Raw genomic sequence first — 23,132 nt, 5'->3', positions numbered from 1 at the left:
AATAGAGAGTGGAATAAACAGACTGGAGAGGCCAGACTCCCCTTAAGTTCCTTGAAGGCTTTATCTGACTGTTCCCAAAAGAATGCAGTTAGTCTGGTGAGATTCTTGTAAATAAGTAAACAACAGTAAAGAAACTACTTTGATCAGTTCACATTGTCATTCTGGTTCTTTGCATCTGACAAAGACTGAAATGTTCCTGACTAGCTTCCACAGAAAAAAAAGTATTAACCAGCACCAAATATGCAAAGTAATTGAAACAATTTTTAAAATACAAATGCACAATACGCATATCTCAAGATACAGAGATGAAATACATACATACTTGTATATTAGACAAAATTACTAGTATAGTATTACTAATTATTATAACTATTATAATACTCTCCAGGTTAATATTTAGTACTGTATATACGCTACAGAGCTCAGAAGCCCCCCCCAATTTCTAGCCTCATTTTTCAGTGCAATTTCTGCAAGAAGATTCTTCCAACCAAGCACTGATACTTCTTTACTTGTGGCTCAAAACATTTACACTGTACTTTACTCATTACCCATTAGTTTTGATTATACTTGCATGCTGAGACAATTATGTTGCCTCGCAACAATCCATCTTGGATTTTGTTTGAACCTATATTCATAAGCAAGACAGAAAATAATATACTTTTCTGAGGGAAGCTTTGAGAAAGATCATGACAAGTTATTTAAATAAGGCACATATTCAATGGTATCGATGATGTACAATAAGATCTTAAGTAATACATTGTAGGAATAGCTATTTATTCTTACTAGTTCTTTCTTTTCCAAGATCAGCAATTCTCTGAATTACTTAAGTTTAAAAATACAAAATGTTCCTGAATACTATTGCGATGCTGTGCTTGACTCTCCAAGAAAATCTGATAAATCTCAGAAAAGCTTCTCAAAGGCCTTTACTTGTCCGTCAGGAAAAGTTTTTTCCTCAGGGTGTGCTTCAATGAGAGTAAGTACTGTTCTGCAGGATTAATCCTATTCCATTCATAAACTCTGTTGTTCAGCTCCAAAAAAATATCCAACAGAGGCAGCTTTCTGCATAGAAAAAGGGGAAATGAGGGAGAAAAAAATATCTTAAACATAAGATTATATAACTTTTATAAATAGGTAAAAGCTGCAGGTGAACAGCTCCATATTTTGCAAAACTGCCCAGTTCTGTTCTTTAGCTAAAGGTTATTCAACTATCTTAAGGCACACTTGGACTATGCAGTATTTGGGGTGTTTGAGCATGCACAGATGCAAACACGGCATCTCCTTGCAAGGGACTTTACTTCCAAGTACCATAAATGCCGGCGTACAAGGCGACCCGGCGTATAAGACGACCCCCATCTTTATAGCCAGGCCGCATTCCTAGAACGTCGTCTTATACGCCGGAAACTACCAGTATTTCCGGCGTATAAGACGACTCAGCGTATAAGACGACCCCCGTCTTTGGCGCCGATTTCAGCGCTCGCGGAAGTCGCCTTATACGCCGGCATTTACGGTAAATATCTTTAAGAGAACTTGAGGCTTTGTGTTATGTTTCACATGGCTTCTCCCAAGTAAGCAACACTCCTTGTATTACCTGGAGGACGTAACAGAGTAACATTTATTTTTTGAGGAATTCTTCAAGACGTTTTCCCTGTTCTATACATGGGACAAGAAAGATGTGTTTGTATCAATGTTTCCATCGCTTGTCTGAAATAGAGGCCTTATGTGTTTATGGCAAGCAGTGGCTCCAAGTCCTCCAGTTCCCTTCTATAAAGTAATGTATATGGAGGACATTGCTCAGTTACAGGGAAACCACTACATTTCTATAGTGTACTTTGACACGTGTCAAAACTGTCCCACTTCTGTCTCTTCCTGCAGGGACCAATATCAATGCTGTACTTTATTGCTGTAAACAAGCATTGGCAGAATGCTTTTTTTCATATTCCTATCTATTTTCCATTCTCCCATGGAATAGCATGAACTCCTGCGTGGCTAGTATCTGACATAAACACCTACCTACCTTTTCTGAGGATCCATCAGAAGGTTAGCCAAAGTGGAAAGATAATAGGATGATGAGCATGGGGATCTCTCCAGTGCAGAGGCATCCAATGTGCAGTGGCTCCAGAGAATGTCTGCTACTTGTGGGATTGTGCATAGATCTCCATCTGCTTCTGTCAGGCTGGCATTCCCTTGCCAATTTGGGGGCTCAATATAGTTCTGGATAAAAAAGAGCTTTGGTTTCCCTAAGAGATCAGGGCACCTCTCACCGGTAAAGAAATCCTTCAGCCTTTCCAGTTGAAATCCTGGGACACTATGGTCTGTGCAGAATATATGTTGATGGTCCCCTCGACTGACAAGCACACAAACAAAACAATCTGCATCTTTGTGAGCTCTTAACCTTGCTACCTCATGCAAATCATGCATCACTGCATGCATATTCAGAAACCGTCGACAGTGAACTTCAAAATGTAGTGATTTAAAGGCTTTCGTCAACAAATCTACAGAAAAAGAAGCAGGAGCAAGAATACCGGTCAGTAGGTTAGAGTCTAGGCTGAGGAAGGGTGACTGTTTTAAGATCCAGTTGTTGACCTTTATTGGCCTCCTGCCTGTCTTAATTACAAGCTAGCAGACATTTTTAGCTGTAGTCACTTGCTAAATTTATTTCATCATCTTCCCCATATATATATTCTTGATATTGTTCTATCCTGAGGGCTCACTATCTCTTACATTGCCCTTGATTACACCTCAACCTGTTCATATTACATTTTCTTACTTTATATTCTGCTTTTTCCTTAGAGTACCTGTACAAAAACCTTTTTGAGAGGGAAGATTGCAATTTCATTGAGCCAGTTTGGTCTAATGGTTAAGGCCTATGGCTAGAAACCAGGAGACTGTGAGTTCTAGTTCTCTATTAGGCGTGAAAGCCGGCTAGGTGACTTTGGGCCAGTCATTCTCTCTCAGCACAACCCACCTCAAGGGTTGCATTGTAGAGAAAATAGGAGGAGGAAAGGAAAGAGTATTAGGTATGTTCGTCGTCGTTTTTTTTTTTTTTTAAAAAAAGGGCAGGATAAAAATAAATAAAACAAAATATAAACACTTTGTTTTGTGGTATGGTAATTTATATTGTGTGAATAACTCTAAAGTTCAGATTTTTTTAAAAAATATCTCCCCATATTTTTTCTTTTCTGCCTTCTCCCCTCATGCCAAAATTTTCTCTAACTTATCCTCTTAGGAAAAGTCTGTGTTACTCAGTGTAAGATTGTGTAAATAACCATAATTGGGGGCTATGGCAATCTAACCTCTGGCAATAAAATTTAGGAAGACTGGTGAGATCATTCTTATAATTAATGTCCCTAATTTATACCATTATCATTAATTTGGCTTTCACAAAGGTTAACTGATCTACATATTCAGGAGAAAGGGCAAGACTACAGAATTCCTCCATATCGATTTGATACCAATGAGACTGGCAGCTGTCTCTCAGCAGCAGAGGATCAAGACCTATAAGGAAAACCAAATGTTCCCCCCAAAAATGTATTTCGCACACTCTACTACTTATTTTTAGATACCATGCTATTGTGAAAAATTATGCGTACCAAAATGATATAAGAGTACATGCCTGCCCAAATGAACGTAGTGTACCAATTAATGTCTGCCAGGAAGGAGCAACTTGATTTCCATTTCACTTACCTGCATCATTGCCAATGCAGTCAATAATCAGGCAGACTCCTAAAGGTTTGCTTTGCATTCTGTACTTGTTACAGCCCTGCAAAAACAACATCATGAATGAAGCCTCTTACTTTAAAATCATCAGCATAGCACACTTCCCATCTTTGCATCATCTATTTAATTTTGCCTCTGTGCGGCAGAAAACGGTAAAGAATAACGGCTTCTCAGAGTCCTTTCTAAAACATGGGCCTTGGGAGAGCTGTGCAGTGCTTCAGATTCAAAGGCACAAAGGGTCTTTTTCTGTAGGGTCTGTCTGCCAAACTTTAAACCAAATAAGGACTTTTCCAGAATTACACTGCAGCTGTAGGGAGCAGACATAAAAGATGCAATGGCAGTCAAGAAGTTGCAGGGAGGTACTTGCACATTGTTCACACTAACCAAAAAGCAATCTTCTGCCTTTGCCTTTGAAGCACTGCACAATTTTTAACATTTTGCCTTGAACTAAGGCAGTGGTGGCGAACCTATGGCACGAGTGCCAGAGGCGGCACTTGGAGCCCTCTCTGTGGGCATGCACATTGTCACCCCAGCCCCCCTCCCCCCTCAGCCCCCTCCTCACCAACAACCCCCCCGGAAGAAAGTCACCCCCAGGCGCAGAGCAGCGCAGCCAAGCACATGGCAGCTGGGCAGCAGATGATGCTGCGTGGGGCGGGCGGAGGGCGTGGCCACCATGGTGCTGCAGGGCCACCTGGGCGATCTGTGGTGAGCCGTGGATGGCCCTGAGGGCAGGCAGAGCACGGGCAGAGCAGAGCGGGGATGGGCGGGTAGAGCGGAGACGGGCTGGGGCGGTTTTTGAGCACTCAGTCTCTAAGTTCGCCATCATTGAACTAGGGTATTCTGCGCAGGCTGCTTTCTTTGTGTAACTCTACCTGGGCTCAATACTATACTGATAAGTATACTAGGGCTTTCTAGAAATGTTACATGTACAAATAGACACATATTTTTGCATGTGTGTAAATACATAACTATAATTTGAGTCAGAAAGTTTCTCACTGGGAGTAATTTGGGTAGTGCCACAGGCCACACTCAAGTATGGTATGAAGTGTATGCAAACTTGGAATGAAGGGTTATAGATTGGACCCCAGCTGCCAAATACTCATAGACTGATATAAAAATTAATTGTCATGCAAAGCAAAAAACCAATTGCAGTAGGGAGCATAGAGAAACTTAAGGAGGCTGGATTTCTTATAATTGGCTTTCACGTTCTTCTGTGTTCATTGCTGCTTACAGCATGCCACTTTGCATGCCACTTTGTTTTCGCTTTCACTTTCCATAGTGGGGAACATGTTGCAATAGTTCCACTGTTTAAAAAGGCAAAGGAAATATAACTTAACTGTAATAAACCAAACAAGGCAGACACTGAAAGTGCAATCAGTTTCTGCCTAATGCTATAGCACTCTTTTAATTCCTAAAAAGCTTCCATGTTAAACAAAAAGATATGTACTGTTTATCGTAATTTTGCACAATACCTGTACTTCTGTTTCTGGAACGGATATGTGAATCTGTTCTGCTGTAGATATAATAAAAAAGTGTGTTAGTTGCATTCTGCCTACATTCTTCAGAGTAGGAAAGCTAGTGAAAACTCATGCAAGTTTATATAAAGTAACAATCCTCTCCAACCCGTTAGTCTGCATAAGCGTTAACTACAATGCCTTTCACACTGGTATCTACTGGACGTGCTAAATAGGAACCGGAATCGAAGTTCACATATTTAAATGACAGTAGGTTAGCAGCAAAGCTTTAGGATACAACATTTTTAACTAGCCAAATTATCTTGCCAACTCTAACTTTGTCAGATGAAAATAAAACACCCAAGAAAGCATGAGTGACCGAAAGGCTGACATATGGCTCTTTTTTTTTTTTTTTTTTTATTGAAAATTTTTACATTTTACAAAAACAAATCCCCTTCCCATACCCCCCCCTACCTCACCCCCCCCCTTCCCAACCTCCCAAACCCTCCCCTGGACTTCCCAGAGCTGAGTACAGGCTTAATTAAAAAAAAAAAAAAACTTAAAACACTTTTAAAACCTAAACAAATTTAAATACAATCATCATTCTATATAAGCTCCCTCCAAAAACACAAATTTAAACATTACTTTCTTTGAATATCTATATCTATAATATAAAATCTAATTTCTCCCTCTTTCTTTATCCTAAAACGAAAAAATAAACATACAAATCTTTGTTATACCATTAAAGCTAAATACTCTTAAAGAACTTAAAGTAAGTACATATTTCCTTCAATCTTCATAATCTTCTCTCCTATCCAAAAAGAAAAAAAAAAAAAAAACAAAAACTTAAAAAACCTATAAGTCCTAAACAAATCTAAGCACATTTAATTAAACAAATTATTTTGTCTTAAAAATATTAATAATAATATTTAAAAACTAAAAACACTTTTAAATCCTAAACAAATCTAAATACAATCATCACTCTATATAAACTCCCTCCAAAACCACAAATTTTTAAAATTTAAAACATTAGAATCCACTCACTAAAATAAGCAAATTATAATCCCTTCAAAACACAAATTTAAACAATATTATCATTAAAGGTTCAAAACTTAAAACAACAAAGTTAATAAACACATTAAACATTTCAATCTTCACCAATAACTAATTCCATCCGTAAAAAACTACATCCTTATCAATCTCAATTATATTAGTATTATTAATTATTCACATTCCAGTTTTTTCCATTCTCCATTCTTCCATTCTTCCATTTCCCTTCTCCATTCTTGTATCAAACTCGTAAGAAATGCTGCAAGTTCTGCCTTAGGAGACTGCTCCAAAATTCCTGAATCTCCCATCGACTCCGAAGCCAATAAGGGTTCCTTAAATTCCTCCTTGTATTGATCTTTACAATTGTAAGTTGTACAAGTTATCCTCTGCCCGTTCCTCTCTTGTTGATGCCCCTCAGACTGAGATTTCCCAGTTTCCATTTCAGGCAACAATTCCACCCTTAAAGATTGCTCCAAAGACTTTGTAGGTCTAACATCTCCCAGAGATTCAGAAACCACTAAATATGAAACTTCCTTAACCTTCTTCTGTTGCTGCTTTTCTTTGGGATTATATACTGCACAAGTTGTCTTCTGCTCCTCAACCTGGACTTGTTGAGGCCTCTCACACAAAGATTCTCCAGTTTTCATAAATATAGGCTCTTCAAACTGTGATTCTACATTCTTTTCTTCCAAAGCTTTAAACTTAATTGATGGCGATGCACATACCCCCAGGACCGAAGTATAAAAATCTTTTGCTTGAGAAACAGTATTAAGTCTATAACATGTCCCCAGGTAATTCACCACCATTCCAATCGGAACATCCCATCTGAATGAAATTTTTCTCTTTTTAAGTTCATTTGCTAAAAAAGCAAACTCCTTTCTTCTTCTTAAAATTTTAGATGGGATCTCTTTAAAAATTATAACATCTTGTGAAGCAATTTGAAATCTCTTCTTATAATAGGCTTGCACAATTTCATTGCGTAAAGATCTTTTACCAAAGTAAATTACCACATCTCTTGGCAGATTCTTCTGTGCTGCCACCACAGAGTTAACCCTAAATAATTTTTCAATTTCATTAAGTATTCCCTCTTTTTCTTTATTCAAAATCAATGCAAAGTCCTTTGCAACCATCTCCTTCAGATCTCCTTGCAAAGACTCTCCCAGGCCTCTAATTCTTAAGGCATATTCCATTTGTCCATATTGAAGCATAAGAATCTCATTTTCCATTTCTTTTTCCATACTTTCAATTTTCCCCTCCATTATGTCCACTTTTTCAGCTACCTCTTCCACATGGGAGTTCACCTTTTCAAGAACAGAAGCAACACCTTCTAAAGCCAAAACAAAATCTTGTCTCAAGATCTTATTGTTTTCCTCTAAAATCTTTTTCATTTCTGCCCTAATTTGAATTATAACATCTCCCATCATGTCTTGCAAGTCCTTCATAGTTATTAGCTGACCCCCAGAAGAGGGTGAAACTGTTGATTTAGAAACTGTAGAAATCCCTGGACGCTTTGGAGCCATCTTAAAGAAAAACCTTTAGTCCTTCTTAAGCAATTATAAAAATTCCTTCAAAAATCATAACTCCCTCCAAAGAAGGTCATTATAATAAAAAGAAAAAAGGGAAAAAAAGGAAGAGAAAAAGAATTAAAAAAAAGTTTTACTCCTTCTTAAAAATTACAAAAAATTAAGCAGAAAAAAAGTCCTTCAAAAAAGGGTCATTACAATAAAAAAAAAAGGGGAGTTCAAAGGAAAAAAAAAGGGAGAAGGAAAAAAAAAAAAAATTAAATAAAAAAAGTCCGTTCCAAAAAAAATACTTAGAGATACCAAAAACAACCATTCCAATCATAAGGAAATAAAAAGAGAAAGGGAAAGGAAAGAAAGAAAAACACCAAAAAGCCTGCCGGTCAGCATTCTAACTTCCAGAAAAAAAAACACCGAGGAGTTTGCCGATCGCCATTTTACTTTCCCTTTCAACAAAGAAAAAAAATAAAAAGAGAGAATAAAAATAGAAACAAATCTTAAAACTTAAAATCCAAATAAGTCAAAGAAAGCAAAAACTAAATCCTCTACTCAGCTCTGTCCATTTAAAAAAAAAAAACTCACCAGTTCTCTTTAAGCACGGAGGTGTTTGCGGCGGCTCGTTTTGTCCCTGAGGACAAAAACAGCTGGGAAGCGGAGACAAGTCTGAACTCCGTGGGAGCACTCCTTTCACCCCCCCAAAAAAAAAAACTTGGGGGGTGCGAAAGAGGCTCTACCACTATTCAGACACTCTCTACCCCCCCCCTTTGCCCGGGAGGGGGATTTTGAACCGCTGAACAGCTGATATCTGCTGTTCATAGCGGTTCTTACACTTACCCAGGAGGACGGCTACAAAGTAGCCGCCATCACGCACGCAAAATCCACCGGAAGTCCCGACATATGGCTCTTAAATGAGATTTTTAAACCACATTGAGTATATACTGGAAAAAGGTTCTGTGATGAGTGTGAAACTGGGGATAATAAGAATTTATCCGAAAAAAGATGGGCAGTGAGTAGAGTGCTGGTTCTGGAAAAAAAAAATCACACCAGTTCAAATGGTTTTTTTTTTACAAATATTAAAAAACAAAACAAAATGCAAGATGTATTATTCCCAAGTAATCAGAGACAGAATGGCTATAAAGATACAACTGGGCTTACCCTGGACAGCACAGGCTCCGTTCATTACTCTTTCCCTGTTCACAGTCTGTAAAAATTAAATATCTAATCACATTTTGTTTCTGTTGGTAAACTTTTATATTTGTCTTTGTGACAGCAAAAAAAAAAAGCAAATTCTAGACAGGTAATTAGGAGAAAAGATACAAAACATAAACTGCTTAATAATAATTTTGGCTTTCAAATATGATTACAAAATCCATTCAGAGTAAATCAATCGATGGCTCTAAGAACTAATGGAGCAGTCTTTTTCGCAGCTATTATATGGTACTTCTTATCAGTTTTTTACAGCCTTCATAAACTGCTTGAAACATTTGACTAATTAAGATTAAAAACAGAAGGCTAGACTGAATAGACTTTTCTCTAATCTGGCTGATCATTTTTTTGTTCCTGGTCCTGCACCTTTCTCCAAGGAAGATATATACCGGTAGATATATCCGCTTGCTCTTTTGTAGTGGGAATATCATATGGCCTGCACTTGAAGCACTCTCAAATTTAATCTCACAAAGTACCACCGCAGCTTTCAGATGATTATCAATCACATCAATTTAAATACAGTAGTTGCCCATCTTGCAATGGCATTTTTTTTTTAACTATAGTAACTAAAAGCATGCCAGAAATACAGTCTGAAAAAGAAGAAATGCTACTCTGGGGCATGGTGACATCTGTCCTAGCCACTCTTCTTAAAGAATTTTTGTTTTCAGCATGGCAAGAAGCAGGTTTTTGGAGAAGCAGCTGAGAATGGAAGGATTTCTGTGCATCCCAAAGGACTGCCTGATTTTACACAGACCAAGAATCCTTTCAAGTGCAGTGGTTGTATGTGGAATTCTGAGAGACAACCATGGGTGATCTCCCAAAATGGTTACCATTGGGAAGGGGGATATATCCCTTATTAAAATAGCTGTCCTAACAGGTAAAGGAATTCTCAAACTGCCATTTAACAAAAGACTTGAAATGCTCTGTAAATCACCCCTGGTTTCTCTTGATCAGATGGGCAAATTTCAAAACAAAACACGGTATCAAAAAACTTTCTGAGAAACAAAGATAATGATGGGAATCTGACTTTGGCTTAAATGCCTGTTCCCTCTTTTAAAATTGTTGTTTGTTTGAAACATCTCCAATAGACTACACAAAAAGATACAAAGGGGGAACAGAGTTCTCTGCTGCTCTCATTAACACAGTTGCACAATGGATGAGTGCAAGTTTTAAGCCAACTCACTGAGGCCACAGATGATATTAGAAAATGATCAATCCCATGCAATAGATTCCTCCTTTTCAATGGCTAATGGCTGCAATTTGTCTATAATCTCAACTCAAGAGTCAGAGTTTGACTAGAATACTCATAAGCTAGATCTTGCCAACTTCACTTAGAAAGGATCAAACACTGCCATCTCATCAGTTCCCAGTAGTTAGACAAGTTTTTTTTACAGCTTCTTGGCATTGCATACTTCAGAAAACCCTTTCTCCCCAAATTGAGGAAACTATCTAATTACAATGCACTTACAATGCACTTACCTTTGGAGGGTCAGCTAGAGATAACTTAGGTAAGGATGTCTGAAGAGTCTTTGCATTCATAGGTGGAATGTGCACTAGAGCCAAAAATGGAACAGAGGTCTCAGAGATTACATCAAGAGTGATATTATTCTGAAAAACAACTATCCTGCTCAATTCTCTTCCATCTCTATATGCTAAATATAGTTTCATTTAAAAGTCCATTGCTACATAGGTGATTCCAGAGCCTTCCTTAAGAAGAAATCCTATCTTTTGATCAGGGAATGCTTATGTTTCTAGTATTTATAAGAAAAGGTTCTTGCTATTAGGATTATGGGAACTGTTAAATCTATCTATGTGGGTGCTAAGAGTCACCATCTCACTGGCGTAAATCAATGCATTTAATAGCCTGTAAGAAGATGAAAGTAGAAGAAATACAGGTAGACCTTGATTTACAGCCACAATTGGAATCAGAACCTTGATTGTTGAGCATTCCGTGAGACATCCACATGACCGCTTCATTCAATAATTGCAGTCTCGGCTCTCCTAGCTGTGGTATTTAAGCAACCATGTGAATTGTTAAACGGACAAAGCAAAACTGCTGCCTGGAGAAGAAGGCCAGACAGCTCCCCTCCATGTGTGGAAAGACCCTGCCTTTATTAGTTTTACAAATAACGCAAGGAGGTGAACATATCCAACATACCTTCCTCTTCCTATTTTCCCCACAGCACCACCCCTGTGAGGTGAGTTGGGCTGAGAAGGAGTGACCGGCTCAAGGTCACCCAGCTGGCTTTTATGTCTGAGGCAGGACTTGAACTCAGTTGCTTGCTTTCTAGCCTGGTGCCTTAACCAAACTGACTCTCGAGACCAAATTGTTGCCCTACTTCTTAATATCTTAATAACTGCATTAAGAAAAGTATGAAGCCATGAAACTAGTTTCTAGGTCACTATGCTTTAAATCAGACATGTCAAACTCGCGACGTCACGTGACGTCATGCAACATATCGGAGCTTTTTCGCCATTGCCGGCAATGGGGGTGTGTGGTTTCCCAATGACGCATCCGGCCCACGGGCCAGTAGTTTGACACCCCTGCTTTAAACGCTTTGGTCAATTCACTTAGCCTGAGCTCTGCAATTGCACTATTCCTTCCACCAGTAAAATTTCAGTGAGGACTTCAGTTTCAGACTGATAAATAATGGAAAAACACAAGAAAAAATGTTTTTTATATATACTCGGAGAGGCTTCCTTGAGTCATTATAGAATCAAAGTAGATTTGAAATTCAAAATGCTGAACAAGAATGTCTGGACTTTTGAAGGATTCAGCTTTCTACAGGCAGCTGAACCTGAATTGAGAGCAGTTTCAAGGTGGAATGTTGGAAATTAGTTTAAGCCAAAACCAAATCTTTGTGTAGCTACTTTCAACTCTCATTTATTTATCTTCTTGTTTATCCAACACTGTACTGTATATACCTTTTTCATTTCTGCTAAGAGAATGGTCATCACATGCATAATAAAAAAAGGAAAGCTTGCATACCTTATCATAAAAATTAGGCAATATATTTTTTGTTCCCAGCCACTTCAATTGTTTTGCAAATTATTTTTAAAATGTTAACTTTAGGTTTTCATGTAAAGGTGCCAAGCATTTTCCTTTCTATGTTTTTCAAATTCGAAAGATAACACAATTCATGTATTAAAAATATATATACAACCATCCCTTTTTTTTTCTTTTAATTTACTTGGCAATTGTAAACTTACTCTTTACAAAATCTTCAAGGAAGGAGGAAGAATAGATACACAACATCCTTCGAGTATTGTGATTACTCTCTACATCAAAGCTATCCACTATTTCACTGCTGTGCATGTGATAAGGTAGTAATCCTATACAGAAATAGATTGCTGCCCATATATGTGAGGAAAGCAGAGAGGATAAATAAACTCAAGATCTTCTAACATATGCTCATTACCTGCTATATTACAAAGGCCCATGCCTGGAAGGATAGGTAGCATATATTCTATAGGTTTGTAGACACTCAAGATTTAGAATGGGGGAAAATCAAGGGACAGAATATTAGAGTGCAAAGCTCTAACCTCTACTTGATGTCTGGAGGATTGTTCAGACAGATAACAAAAATCCCAAGGATAGGGCATGACCAACAAGTTCATTCCTGCATTCTCCCTCCCCAAATTCTCATTATGTGAGAAATAAACTTTTTATACATTATTGTACTGCTAATATTACCATTTTCAACTAAGACTTAAATGGGTTGATCACAAGATGAAATTATGGATTTCGTATTGTTTCAAAATCATGAAATCCAAATTTCTGGACTCAGCAACTGTGTTCAGATACTTACTACTAGCAGCATTCCTGTGCATGGTTACATATTAATAAACCTCATTGACTTCAGTACAATTTTGGTCCACATAGCCCCAGAGATTCCTCCAGGTAGGCAGGGAATGCAGAACTCTTGTCAGTGAAGACAGCAAACTATGAGAATTAGCCCCTAAAGCTGAATGGCCAGACATAGGAAATCTTACCTTCTAGTTTGTACTTCTGAATCTTTTTTGCCAAGTCTCTCCTGTGAATAGTCAGGAAGCAATTTTCTATTAAATCCAAATGCATGGGAGATATCAGATCTAGCTTCTCCAGGTCAGTAATAATTGCCAAAAAACTCTAGAAAAATCAGACAGAACGACTGTAAAGGACAAGCCAACGCAGTCCTGAGAAATTACAGTTATATGTTAAACTTTCAGAGAATATAAAAAGATTGGCAGTACATTATCTGTCTCCCCTGTTTAGGAAAATATATTACTTCACAATTAGCGTTTACCCTATCTTGCAAGGTAGAGTTTTGGAATTTCCAGTTTTACTAATGAGGAAGAGATTACACAACATAGTAGCCTGAACTATGTAAGTTCATTTCAGTGAGCAAGCTGAAACCAGGATCTTTCACTCCAACCCATCCCATTGCCTCTCTATATTTTTAGAGTACCAGACCAGAAGTGGTTAGGATGACAGTAATTTGTGTCCAAATCACCTGGAGGGCCCAGAATTGAATTGAATTCTATTCTTATTACAAATCATTCTAAGAAACACATAATTCGTGAAAGAGATTGTTGAGCAGTTGTCAGTATCAGGTAAAATTAAATAAAAAACAGTTCTAGATTAATCTGTCAGCTAAGAATTCTGCTTCATGTAAGTCAACAAGTGACAATAAAGAGCTTCCTCAACTGGAAGTTATTAGTAGCACTGGTAATTTCCAAAAGAAACTTGCTTGCAGTTTCAGTATTTTATTATCACTGACCACCTAGGCAGAAATCAATACTTTCAGTGTCCTAATGCAGGAACAATATATTGTTAAGAAGACCTTATGGAAAGAGAAAGAGAAAAGGCTATGATGCTCCACCCAACCCGAGGAGCTATTTATTCATCCTTTCATTTATAACTTGAAGGTTACATAGCTTTCTATCCCATTAAGTTTATTGCTTTCTATCCCACCTGTTGATTTAGTGCTATCTTTCCAAGTTTGATTTATAAAGCGTACATCATCGCTGCATCCTACAACCAACAGACATAAACCAGGACATCCTTGTTCCTTCCCCTGTGTAACACACAAAGACCTGAGATGAATTACTATCATGTTCATGTTAAGTCTACCTTCTCCTTGTGTGATGTACCAAGATGATTTTTCAGAAGGAAAGAGAGAGATCTCAAGTCTTCTTTGTCCAGATCTTCATTGATTTCAGTCATCAACAACCTGCACACAAACCCAATTTGCAATTAATTTAAAATTAAATTAATTTTAAAAAGGCTTTGCTTTCCTACCTAGGGGCCTCTGCTACATATTCTTATGCAATATTCCTTTCTTAAACTATATTTTAACCATATGTGTATTTTTCAACCAACAAGTATTAATAAGATATTAAGACCAAATTAAAACTACAGTTGCAAAGTACAGTTGCAAATAACAGGAACCCTACCTAAACAAAAAATACCATACAAAGAGTAAAAATGGAGAATACAGAGGGCTTAATAAAATTAGGAAAAGGTACTCAGGAACAAATTGAAAGCTATTATAGTTACTTTGGACTATAACTCTTATCAGTTCTACACAGAATGACCAACGATGAGGTATGCACTTCACTTTGCCCTTTGCCATCCATGGAGACGATTAGTGTGGGTAATATAGAATTAATTGGACCAATATTATAACAGTGTACAGCAGCTTCCCATAATGGTACCCTATTAGGTTTCTGTTATGCATCCTTTGTACACCATAAAATATATCCATTGCTCTTCAACTTAGCTCACCTGTATTTTGACAACATCTGAGGGTGCTTGGCCAAACTGGCTTCCACGGCTGCTCTTCCAGTCCCCAGGAACTTCTTTAACAAATCAAATCTTTTCAGCCTGTATAATAGTTCAGATAAGTTGATGGTGGTCAGCATCTCCTTTTCATTCAAAGCTGTTAACAGTTGTAGGCCACCAGGCGTAGAAACGTCAGACATGAGATCACTGCACAAGAAGACCATGATTTCTTTTTCATCTGTATCCAGTTCCTGTTCAAGCTGGTATAGGAGGGATGCTGGGACACTGCAAAATGTCATCACAGGCCACTACCCCTTTATAGTTCTCTGTGTGTATTTTAAACAAGAAAAGCCACGTCGTGAGGCTTGCTTCTAAATGCAGAATCTGCCTTCATTGTTGATCTTCAATATCCAGGCTTCGCTTTATGCCTTTTATATATCAAAAGTCCATTGACAAGAAGAGAAGACCTAGACAAACCCAAATCATTTTAATCACACACAATGATTAAAGTTCACTGCTGGCACTCATTCTGCCATCTCATCCGCTGCTACATTTGTTCGGGCTGGGAACAGTATGAACTTTTTCAAATGAAGTGAAGCTTAGGATGAATCAAAAGGGAATGTCCAGTTTTCAAGAAAGCTCCCACTATCACATAATTTAGAATGCCCAGAGGAACTGAAACTAAAATTAAACAAAAGGTACAGACTGAAAATGGGAAGTTACAATATGCCACTGACATCCATAAAATGTCTCTTTCACTAAAATTATGCTTTCTGAAAGGAGAGATTTAGCACTTCAGGAAAATACATGTTTTGCATACAAACAGGCTATCTGAGCAATCTTTGGGCATTTCCACAGAGAACTGGAAGTGTCACCTGAAATTCTGGGGAACTAATGTTTTGAACATTACTGAAAAGGATGGGCTGACTTAGTTCTTATACAGCAGCTTCCTCTGTTCCTAACTTCATTGCAACCTTCATACATGTGAATCAATTGACAAGTGTCTGAATTTTGATCAGGTGATGATGAGGATGCTACAATGGTTGTCAGTGTGAAAAATGGTCATAACTCACTTTTTTCAGTGCTGGTTAACTTCGAATGGTCATTAAATGAACTGTTGTAAGTCAAGGACTACCTGTACTGTAACTGCCCCTGCTTATAACTTATTCCCTTTCTATTGTTATATAGAGGGAGGGTTATTTTATAAGAATTAACTTTCTTAATTGTAACGGCACAGATACTTATTCATATGGTACGTGTATGCCTCTAGCAGCCACACAGATACTTCTTACACAGAAACACTACAGAAGAACACAAATACACACATTCCCCTCCTTCCTTCTAGCAGAAACAGAGAATCTGTTAGATTGGAGATAGTGTTCTGAGCAGCTCAGAAGGCAAGAGAGGGCAATCAGGAAGACATAATTAACGAAGGAAGGAAGGAAGGAAGGAAGGAAGGAAGGAAGGAAGGAAGGAAGGAAGGAAAAGGAGTCAAGATCAGTCCTTATATGAGTTTAAAAAATCACCAAATAGCCACTCGCCAAGCGCTTCTCAACAGAATGGCCACTAGTAGTTTCCACCTGCTGATCATTTATTTACAACATCATCTTCTATGCCTTTTCTTATCAAATGTAAGGTCAACTACTTGGGGGTGAAGAAAGAGAGAAGATGGTCTCTAACCTTGGTATTTTCAAAATAAAAATTTCTAGCCGTTTCCATTATTCAAACTACTCCACATTCAATACATCATTTTGCTTCAGCCCAGTCTTGTAACTAACTAAAATCCACCACTTAGCCCAAAACTTCCATTGCTAAGCAAATCAGTTGTTTGCCCAATTTTATGATTTTTCTTGCCAACAATCCCTGAGGTTAAGTTAGTAACATGCTTGTTAAGTGAATCTGGCGTCTGCATTGTCTTTGCTTGTCAGAAAGCCGCAACAGGTCATCACACCATGCCTGGCACAGCAACCATCATAAATACATGCCAGTTGCCAAGCGCCTGCATTCTGGTCACATGACCATGAGGATGCTGCTATAGTCGTTAAGTGTAAAAAACAGTCATAAGTCACTTTTTCCAATGCCACTGTAACTTCCAACGGTCACTAAGTGAATGGTTGTAACTTGAGGACTATCTGTAGTTTCTTTTCATTCTCATACAGGCTGACAGAAAATGGTTTGAGTCAGGTCACTGAAGGATTCGTTAGAGCAGAAGCACATCAGATCAGGATTTTACAAATTTACAATAGCAATTTAAATCACTAAGACATAACTAGACACTTGTTTTAGACAAATTCTTAATGATCTCTGAATAAAAGGACATATACCTCATTAAATATTACCTCTGTAAGATTCCACAGTACTTCATCAATCAAGCAATCATTTACTTTTATTCCATTTTTATCATTTTTACAAATAATTAAAGGCAGCAAACATATATAATATTCTTTCCTCCTCCTATTTTCTCCATAACAACCACCCTGTGAGGTGGGTTGGCCGAGACTAAAAATCCCATGATTAAGATTTCTAAATGTCATAACAATAATAAACTGACATATGTACATACATTCATAGTACTGTTTGAGCTTGGAAAAGAAGAAGCCGCCTCATTTTTATAGGAAAAGACTCATAATCAAGATTTGAAAGAAATGAACAAAGATACCAAGATTGCAATTCTATGCTTCCAAGCATAGAAACAAATCCACCAACTTTAGAGTAAAAGTGCATAGGATTACGCTGCCAGGATTTAAACAGCACAATGTCTGCAATCTGATATTGAAAATAGTAAAAAATATTCACCAATCACCAAAAGCATATTATTCCAGTAAGTTTAAGACTGATTTAAACATATCCAGAGACTAAGGTTGCTTTTTTATAATCCACGAGCATTGTTTATCTTTGTTCAGATTTAGTTTTCAAGATTGAAATGAGTCCCTGTGAAATCAAGAATATACATAAAAGGGAGAGAACATAAAACTAGGCTTCTCCTGCTTGCAGCCACACAGGAAATTCCAGTTTGCACTGAGGAGGGACTGAAGGATGAATCACAGCCTAGACATTCCAGGAATTGCAAGCATACCAGATAGGGCAGTTATATCCTTTCATAATTTTTGCAAGCCAAGGATTAGCTACAAAATCTGCATTCTGCTAAATAACAATAAATTTCTAATAATGAGTACTCTAGTCTAGATTCAGAAAGTATGCATGCTGTGTGGAAACTGACTTCACTGAGTTTTATGCACATTGACAAAAGCTGCTGTCAGGACCCCAAAACCCTCCTCCCTTTCCTTGGCCATATATTCTGCTTTTGGGGCCTGCCATTCTGTTGGGGGGGAGGGGGAGTTTGCATGTGCTTGGAATAACCTTTGCTTTCTATATTCCCCTCTTCCCTCCATCCCCTTGAGATAGGAATGTGTCTCCCTTTATCAGGAAGAGGGTTGCAGAGAAAGGAAATTGGAGAAGACCTTGAGATGGGCACCAACTCTGCCAGTTACCTGCTCATCATACCACTTGTGGATTGGCTGGATTTCAAATGGACATTATGACTTTGGTGAGAGGAGGAATATTGCTTGCTTAACTATACCGCGACTTCCCTACTGTCACTGACCCCTAATAAAAGTATCCTTTTGAGACAATGCCTGTTTCAAGAGTTCTGCTTTCTTGGGTGGTTAGTTGAAGTGGGACCTTAAGCTGCCTTCTATCTGCCAGATTTGCACACTATCCATTCATAATATGATTTGATTTTGACTGTGTGTTTTGTAAATTCAGCCAGTTGTCTTACACAGTAGATCATAATTTAGAAATAACTACTGGACATATTCACATGACACACTCCATTAAAAAAATCTTAAATAGCTTGTGTATGCTATCATATCCTACATCCAATCATGTTCTGTATTTTGAGGCTCGCTATTTGGCTTATAAACCACTATGGGTGAGTTAACACAATCCAAGTCAAAACCAAGCAAATTACATTACAGCCACAATTAAATGAACAAACTCTTTGGATTAGGCCTGTTCCATTTTTTAAAACTGGATGAAACCAGGAATCATGTGTAAAGCAGCCAACCAGAAGGAAGATAGAGTGCACGGGGTTGAAAAAGAAACATATAAAGCAAGGATTGAAACTTGTGGTCTCCATATCATACAGTCAATTGTGTGCATGTTTTATCCTTTCATAGGGATTTAGTGCAAATAAAAAACAAGTTTACTATTTTAGCAGCTACAAGTTGGACTAGCAATAAGACATAAAGTACAACTGGTGACTAATTTCAAATCACGTACGTGCCATATCCTATTTTGTCCCAAGTTAGTCAACATTATGCTGTCACTGAGCATAATTATACTGCATCTCTTTCAGTATTTTCAATTTCTTTTCTAAAAAAATGACTAAACTTTTATAAACTGGGGAATTTCCGGAGTTTCTGTTGACAGCTGCAGCGTGAAAGTAAGTTCTGTGTATTGCAACAGAAAGAGGGCATCCAGAAAACATGTGGGGTCTACATTTTTACAATAGGCAAGAATATAATTTTTCCCCAATTCATCTTAATACATTCCATTTAAAATTCCAACTTAAAATATATACTTTTAGGACCTAGCTGTGGTTGTTTCCCTTTTAAAGTAAAGTTGATTCTGGAAGAAGAAATGATTGACTTTCCATTTCTTGCAAGGCACATCTGTAAATAAAAAGCGATGTATTTCCTGCATTAACTCTGTAAATTAGGTACTCTCAAAGTGGAGGGTGGGGAGTGTCACGAGACAAAGGATAGGAAGAGTTGCCAGGAGGCTGCTTTCTGTGGGCAGGTTTACCAGTTTAATGCAAAATCACACTTTTTTGTTTTTGTATGCCACCTTTCCTTTCAAAGGGAACAATCAAGGTTGGAGAGCCCAAAAATTTAACGGAAAAACTGATCTTCACTTTGCAGACAGAATTACAAATGGGAAGGGAAGGATAGAGATTATTGGGGAGAAATCATCAAAAGCAGCCAATTTCAAGAGAAATTGACTTAAGGCAAAGAAATACCCTTTTACTTCCCTCTGACTAGTGAAAAAAAGTGGCTGTCTTCAAAATGAAATTCAGATTTCAGAATGATACAAAAGTAAGCAGGTTCATCCTTCCATTAAACTTTTAAACTTTTTCTTCAATTTCCAATTATTGCTTTTTGTTCAATTTTTATTTTGTAAAGCCCTGATAAAGTGAGGTGTTCAGTCAATAAGTCTTGTCCTACTCTTTGTGACCCTATGGACATAGCATGCCAGGCCTCTTCTCTACTGTTTCCCAGAGTTTGCCCAAATTCATGTTCATTGCACTGATGACACTATCTAATCAGAGGGGGGTGGGTATTGTAACAGAAATTCATGTTATCATTTAAAAGGATTATGTATTTGCAGAGTTTGAGAAACCTTCTTTTTCTTGAATGTATCACTGAACATCACACTTTTTAAGAGGCTTTCTCAAGGAATTTCACAAATTCTAGTAAATAAAAAGAACTACTTCCTTCTTAAGAGTCACAAAGACATAATGGAACATAACAATTGCTAAAATAGAAGGTTTCAGATGGCATGTTCAGTCTGATGGTTGCTTAAGGAAAGTCCAGACTAGAGCTCCAAGTTATTAGGATTTTCCCCTAAAATACCAGCAAAAACACCTTGTTATTAAAGCAAAAACTATCATTTTATTCATAGTGGATAATTTAATCAAGGATGCCCTCAGAAGCAGAGGATACAATCCTACTCCAATTTACTTTTTAGAATAATCAAGTGTCTCATGCAGTTGTATTTAAAATCTTCTGACAAAAAATAAAAATTGAAATGAAGACGCCAGGAATTCATCTGCCGGACCTTGTTTGGTTTGGAAAAACTCAACAGGATCTAACTTAATATTCTGATTAGAGCACTAGAAATCCTCAAGAGCTATTGGGAAAAAAAATCAATCCACAAACATTTCTTGTATTACTGCCAAGAAAACTTCCGGGAGTTGTAGGTGAAGCCACCAGCGAAGCTCTGCTCCACCAATTTTTGTTTTCCTTTTATAATCTTACATAGGCGCTTATAATCAATGAATATAGTTATTAAATGCATAGGCAATTTCTGAGTAAACATACGAATAAAATGGGACTGTTACGCAGATCCATAAAAAATGGAAAATGCTCCCCTCGGCCGTCGGGAAGGAGAAACGGAAGAGAAACAGACTCTCAGCTTAAGCCCAAACAAAACAAGTCATCGGGCCCTGCATTCTCTCTTCCCTCTTCAGACTACACGCCTCGCATTCCCGCAATAAAAACGCTCTGCGCGTTCGTCAAATGAGGACGGGGACCGCGGAGCTCCTCTTTGGAACAAGACCTCCCCTCTCCGCCCCTACGGACTAACGCGGCCATAACTTTTGTTTAAGCGCGTGGATAAGGCTGTCTTTCTTCCGCCGCTTCTCGCAAGCAAAGGCAATCTTATGGACTTTGCTCATTAGTAAGCTCCCTGCGTTGAGCGGAGCCCGCTCGGCCAAGCGCACACGGCCAGTCTGAACACAACTTTCAAGCGTGGCTCGCTTGGGATGGCGTTCTTATCGAATTCAGCGGCGCTCACTTAGCAGAAACTGGTATTGAATTGTGACAGTCAAGCGCCCCTTTCCTTTTCAGACCCAGATGATTTATAACACGGATCTCATGAAGCAGAGTTGCAACTAGCCCGGGTTTTTGTTGCACAGCCGCCTCGGGAGAACATGGCCTCCTCTTCCGCTTCTCTTCTCCGAAAACTATAGCACACGCCTCAGTCCACGGACGCCCCGTTCCCCAACTCGGCTTCTCAGCCAGCTCTACTCACAGCTCGAGCGCCCTCTCCGCCCTGCTCTGCGTCTCCTCGATGCGGCAGGCGCCCTTTGGGAGCCCAAACGATTTGTCTTTGGGACGCCAAGCGGCCTTTGAGTAACCAAACGTCACTACTGAAGTGACGTTAAGCTTGGGAGCCGCCCAGCTCCCAAATAACTTGGAGTGCATTCGATGGACGAGAGAAAGACCAGAAAAATATTACTCTTTTTGGGGTAGGGGGGTAGGGAGGAGATATACTGTAATTATACTTGTAACTACAATTCGTGTTGAAGTTGCTAAAAAGATTATACACTTCCATGGTTATTTTTTGTGATAATTATTTCTGATGGCGTAGCTTTTAGTACATGTTAAATTGAAGCAAAAGATCGTGAACTGTATAAACAAGGTTTGGTTTTTGATTATAATGTACAACATATTTCAGGAAAAAGCTAGCATAAGTACATGTCTTCCACTTACAATAGTTCAAAGTTACAACAGCACTGAAAAAATGCTCTTGGTCCCATTATCAATTCCAGTTGCTATGCCAAATTTTGCCACAAGATGTTCGCAGCAGACCACAAAATCTTTTCCTAAACGCCAAATAGCCTCTTATTCAGTTAAAGCACACAAAAAAGCCTATATTTTGCAGTTAATAGTTAAAGAAGTTAAAAAAAATGCTAAGTCTCTATAATAAAAAGTTTTGGGCCCCCAAGGTATGCACAAAACAAAAATCCAATTATTTGGTTGTTGAAGTTAGTAGTTCTTTCCTTTTCTTTCCAAGCTGTAAAATCCCAGGTATACAAACGCCGCTGAATTGAGAGCGGGGAACAAATTTCAAAAAGCTTTCACAGGAAGGTAATTAGAGAAAAAGAGAGGTAAAAAAGGATCTCACCCAAATCCTCCACTCCTGCTTCATATGCTTAGCTGTTATTGGGACTTTTGGCTGGTGCGACTAGATGATCGGCCATGTTAATGGCCAATCTTTTTTTCCGTCAGTCCTAGGGAGCTGCCTCGGATCAAACCGAAGGGCTACTGCCCTTCCGTGATCTTGCAACGGTCCTCCCCAACGGTGGTCGCCCCTGCAGGGCGACTTTCGACCCTTTCCAGGGTCTTCCGACAAAGGGAAACCAGACGGCAGGGAGAAGCTTCCCCCCGCATATCCAAAGGCGTCGCATCCAGAACTGGAAGTCTATATTTAAAGAAGTTTTGACGAATTTTTTTTTTTAAGTCACTGCCATTGGCTTCAAGATAGCAGTTCTTTAGTATGGCTAATATATTTTTCTTCAAGGCCAAGATAATACACACTATGCTTATTAATCAACTATCACTACGTGAAATAGCCAACAACTAGACCCAACATTGAATACAGAATTACAAAATATATCTTTTTTCTATCATCGAAAACATTATTTTGTGATTTGTACTAAATAATGATTTCAGTTACCCGTGTGCAGCTAGTTCTTGCTTATTATTTTACATTTTTCTTTGGGCTGAGGAGAAGATTGCTCCAACAATGGCAAACATTTACAATATTCTTGAGAAAGGTAAGTATTAATGAGATTTAATTGGCTAATGTTGTTTCCTCAGAAGAAGAAGATGGCGGATGACCAATGTGTTTTGGGAA

At 38.2% G+C, this 23,132-nt stretch overlaps 1 protein-coding gene across 3 annotated transcripts; it reads right to left on the bottom strand.

The window, feature by feature from the left end:
• Positions 1–241: 241 nt before the first annotated feature.
• On the bottom strand, positions 242–21,731 carry CFLAR (CASP8 and FADD like apoptosis regulator). Of its 3 annotated transcripts, none has more exons than XM_039354056.1 (10): positions 21,525–21,731; positions 14,715–15,178; positions 14,061–14,160; positions 12,941–13,076; positions 10,427–10,500; positions 8,897–8,942; positions 5,190–5,227; positions 3,685–3,760; positions 2,015–2,492; positions 242–1,059 (listed from the first exon to the last, which is right to left on the bottom strand). In XM_039354056.1, exons 2-10 carry the CDS (start codon positions 15,008–15,010, stop codon positions 924–926), a joined length of 1,380 nt encoding a protein of 459 aa, XP_039209990.1. In that variant the 5' UTR covers positions 15,011–15,178; positions 21,525–21,731; the 3' UTR covers positions 242–923. The 3 variants fall into 3 exon arrangements, with proteins under 3 accessions (XP_039209990.1, XP_039209980.1, XP_039209969.1); XM_039354046.1 differs by having other exon boundaries at positions 5,190–5,230; positions 14,715–15,392; positions 21,525–21,721; XM_039354035.1 differs by having other exon boundaries at positions 5,190–5,230; positions 21,525–21,721.
• Between the last annotated feature and the right edge of the window lie 1,401 nt (positions 21,732–23,132).

The sequence above is a fragment of the Crotalus tigris genome, unplaced genomic scaffold (genome assembly GCF_016545835.1).
Source record: "Crotalus tigris isolate CLP2741 ecotype Arizona unplaced genomic scaffold, ASM1654583v1 scf7180000017568.12009008, whole genome shotgun sequence".
NCBI classification, from domain to species: Eukaryota; Metazoa; Chordata; class Lepidosauria; order Squamata; family Viperidae; genus Crotalus; species Crotalus tigris.
The sequence above is the reverse complement of the archived record's forward strand: the minus strand, read 5'-3'. Positions and strand labels throughout refer to the sequence as shown.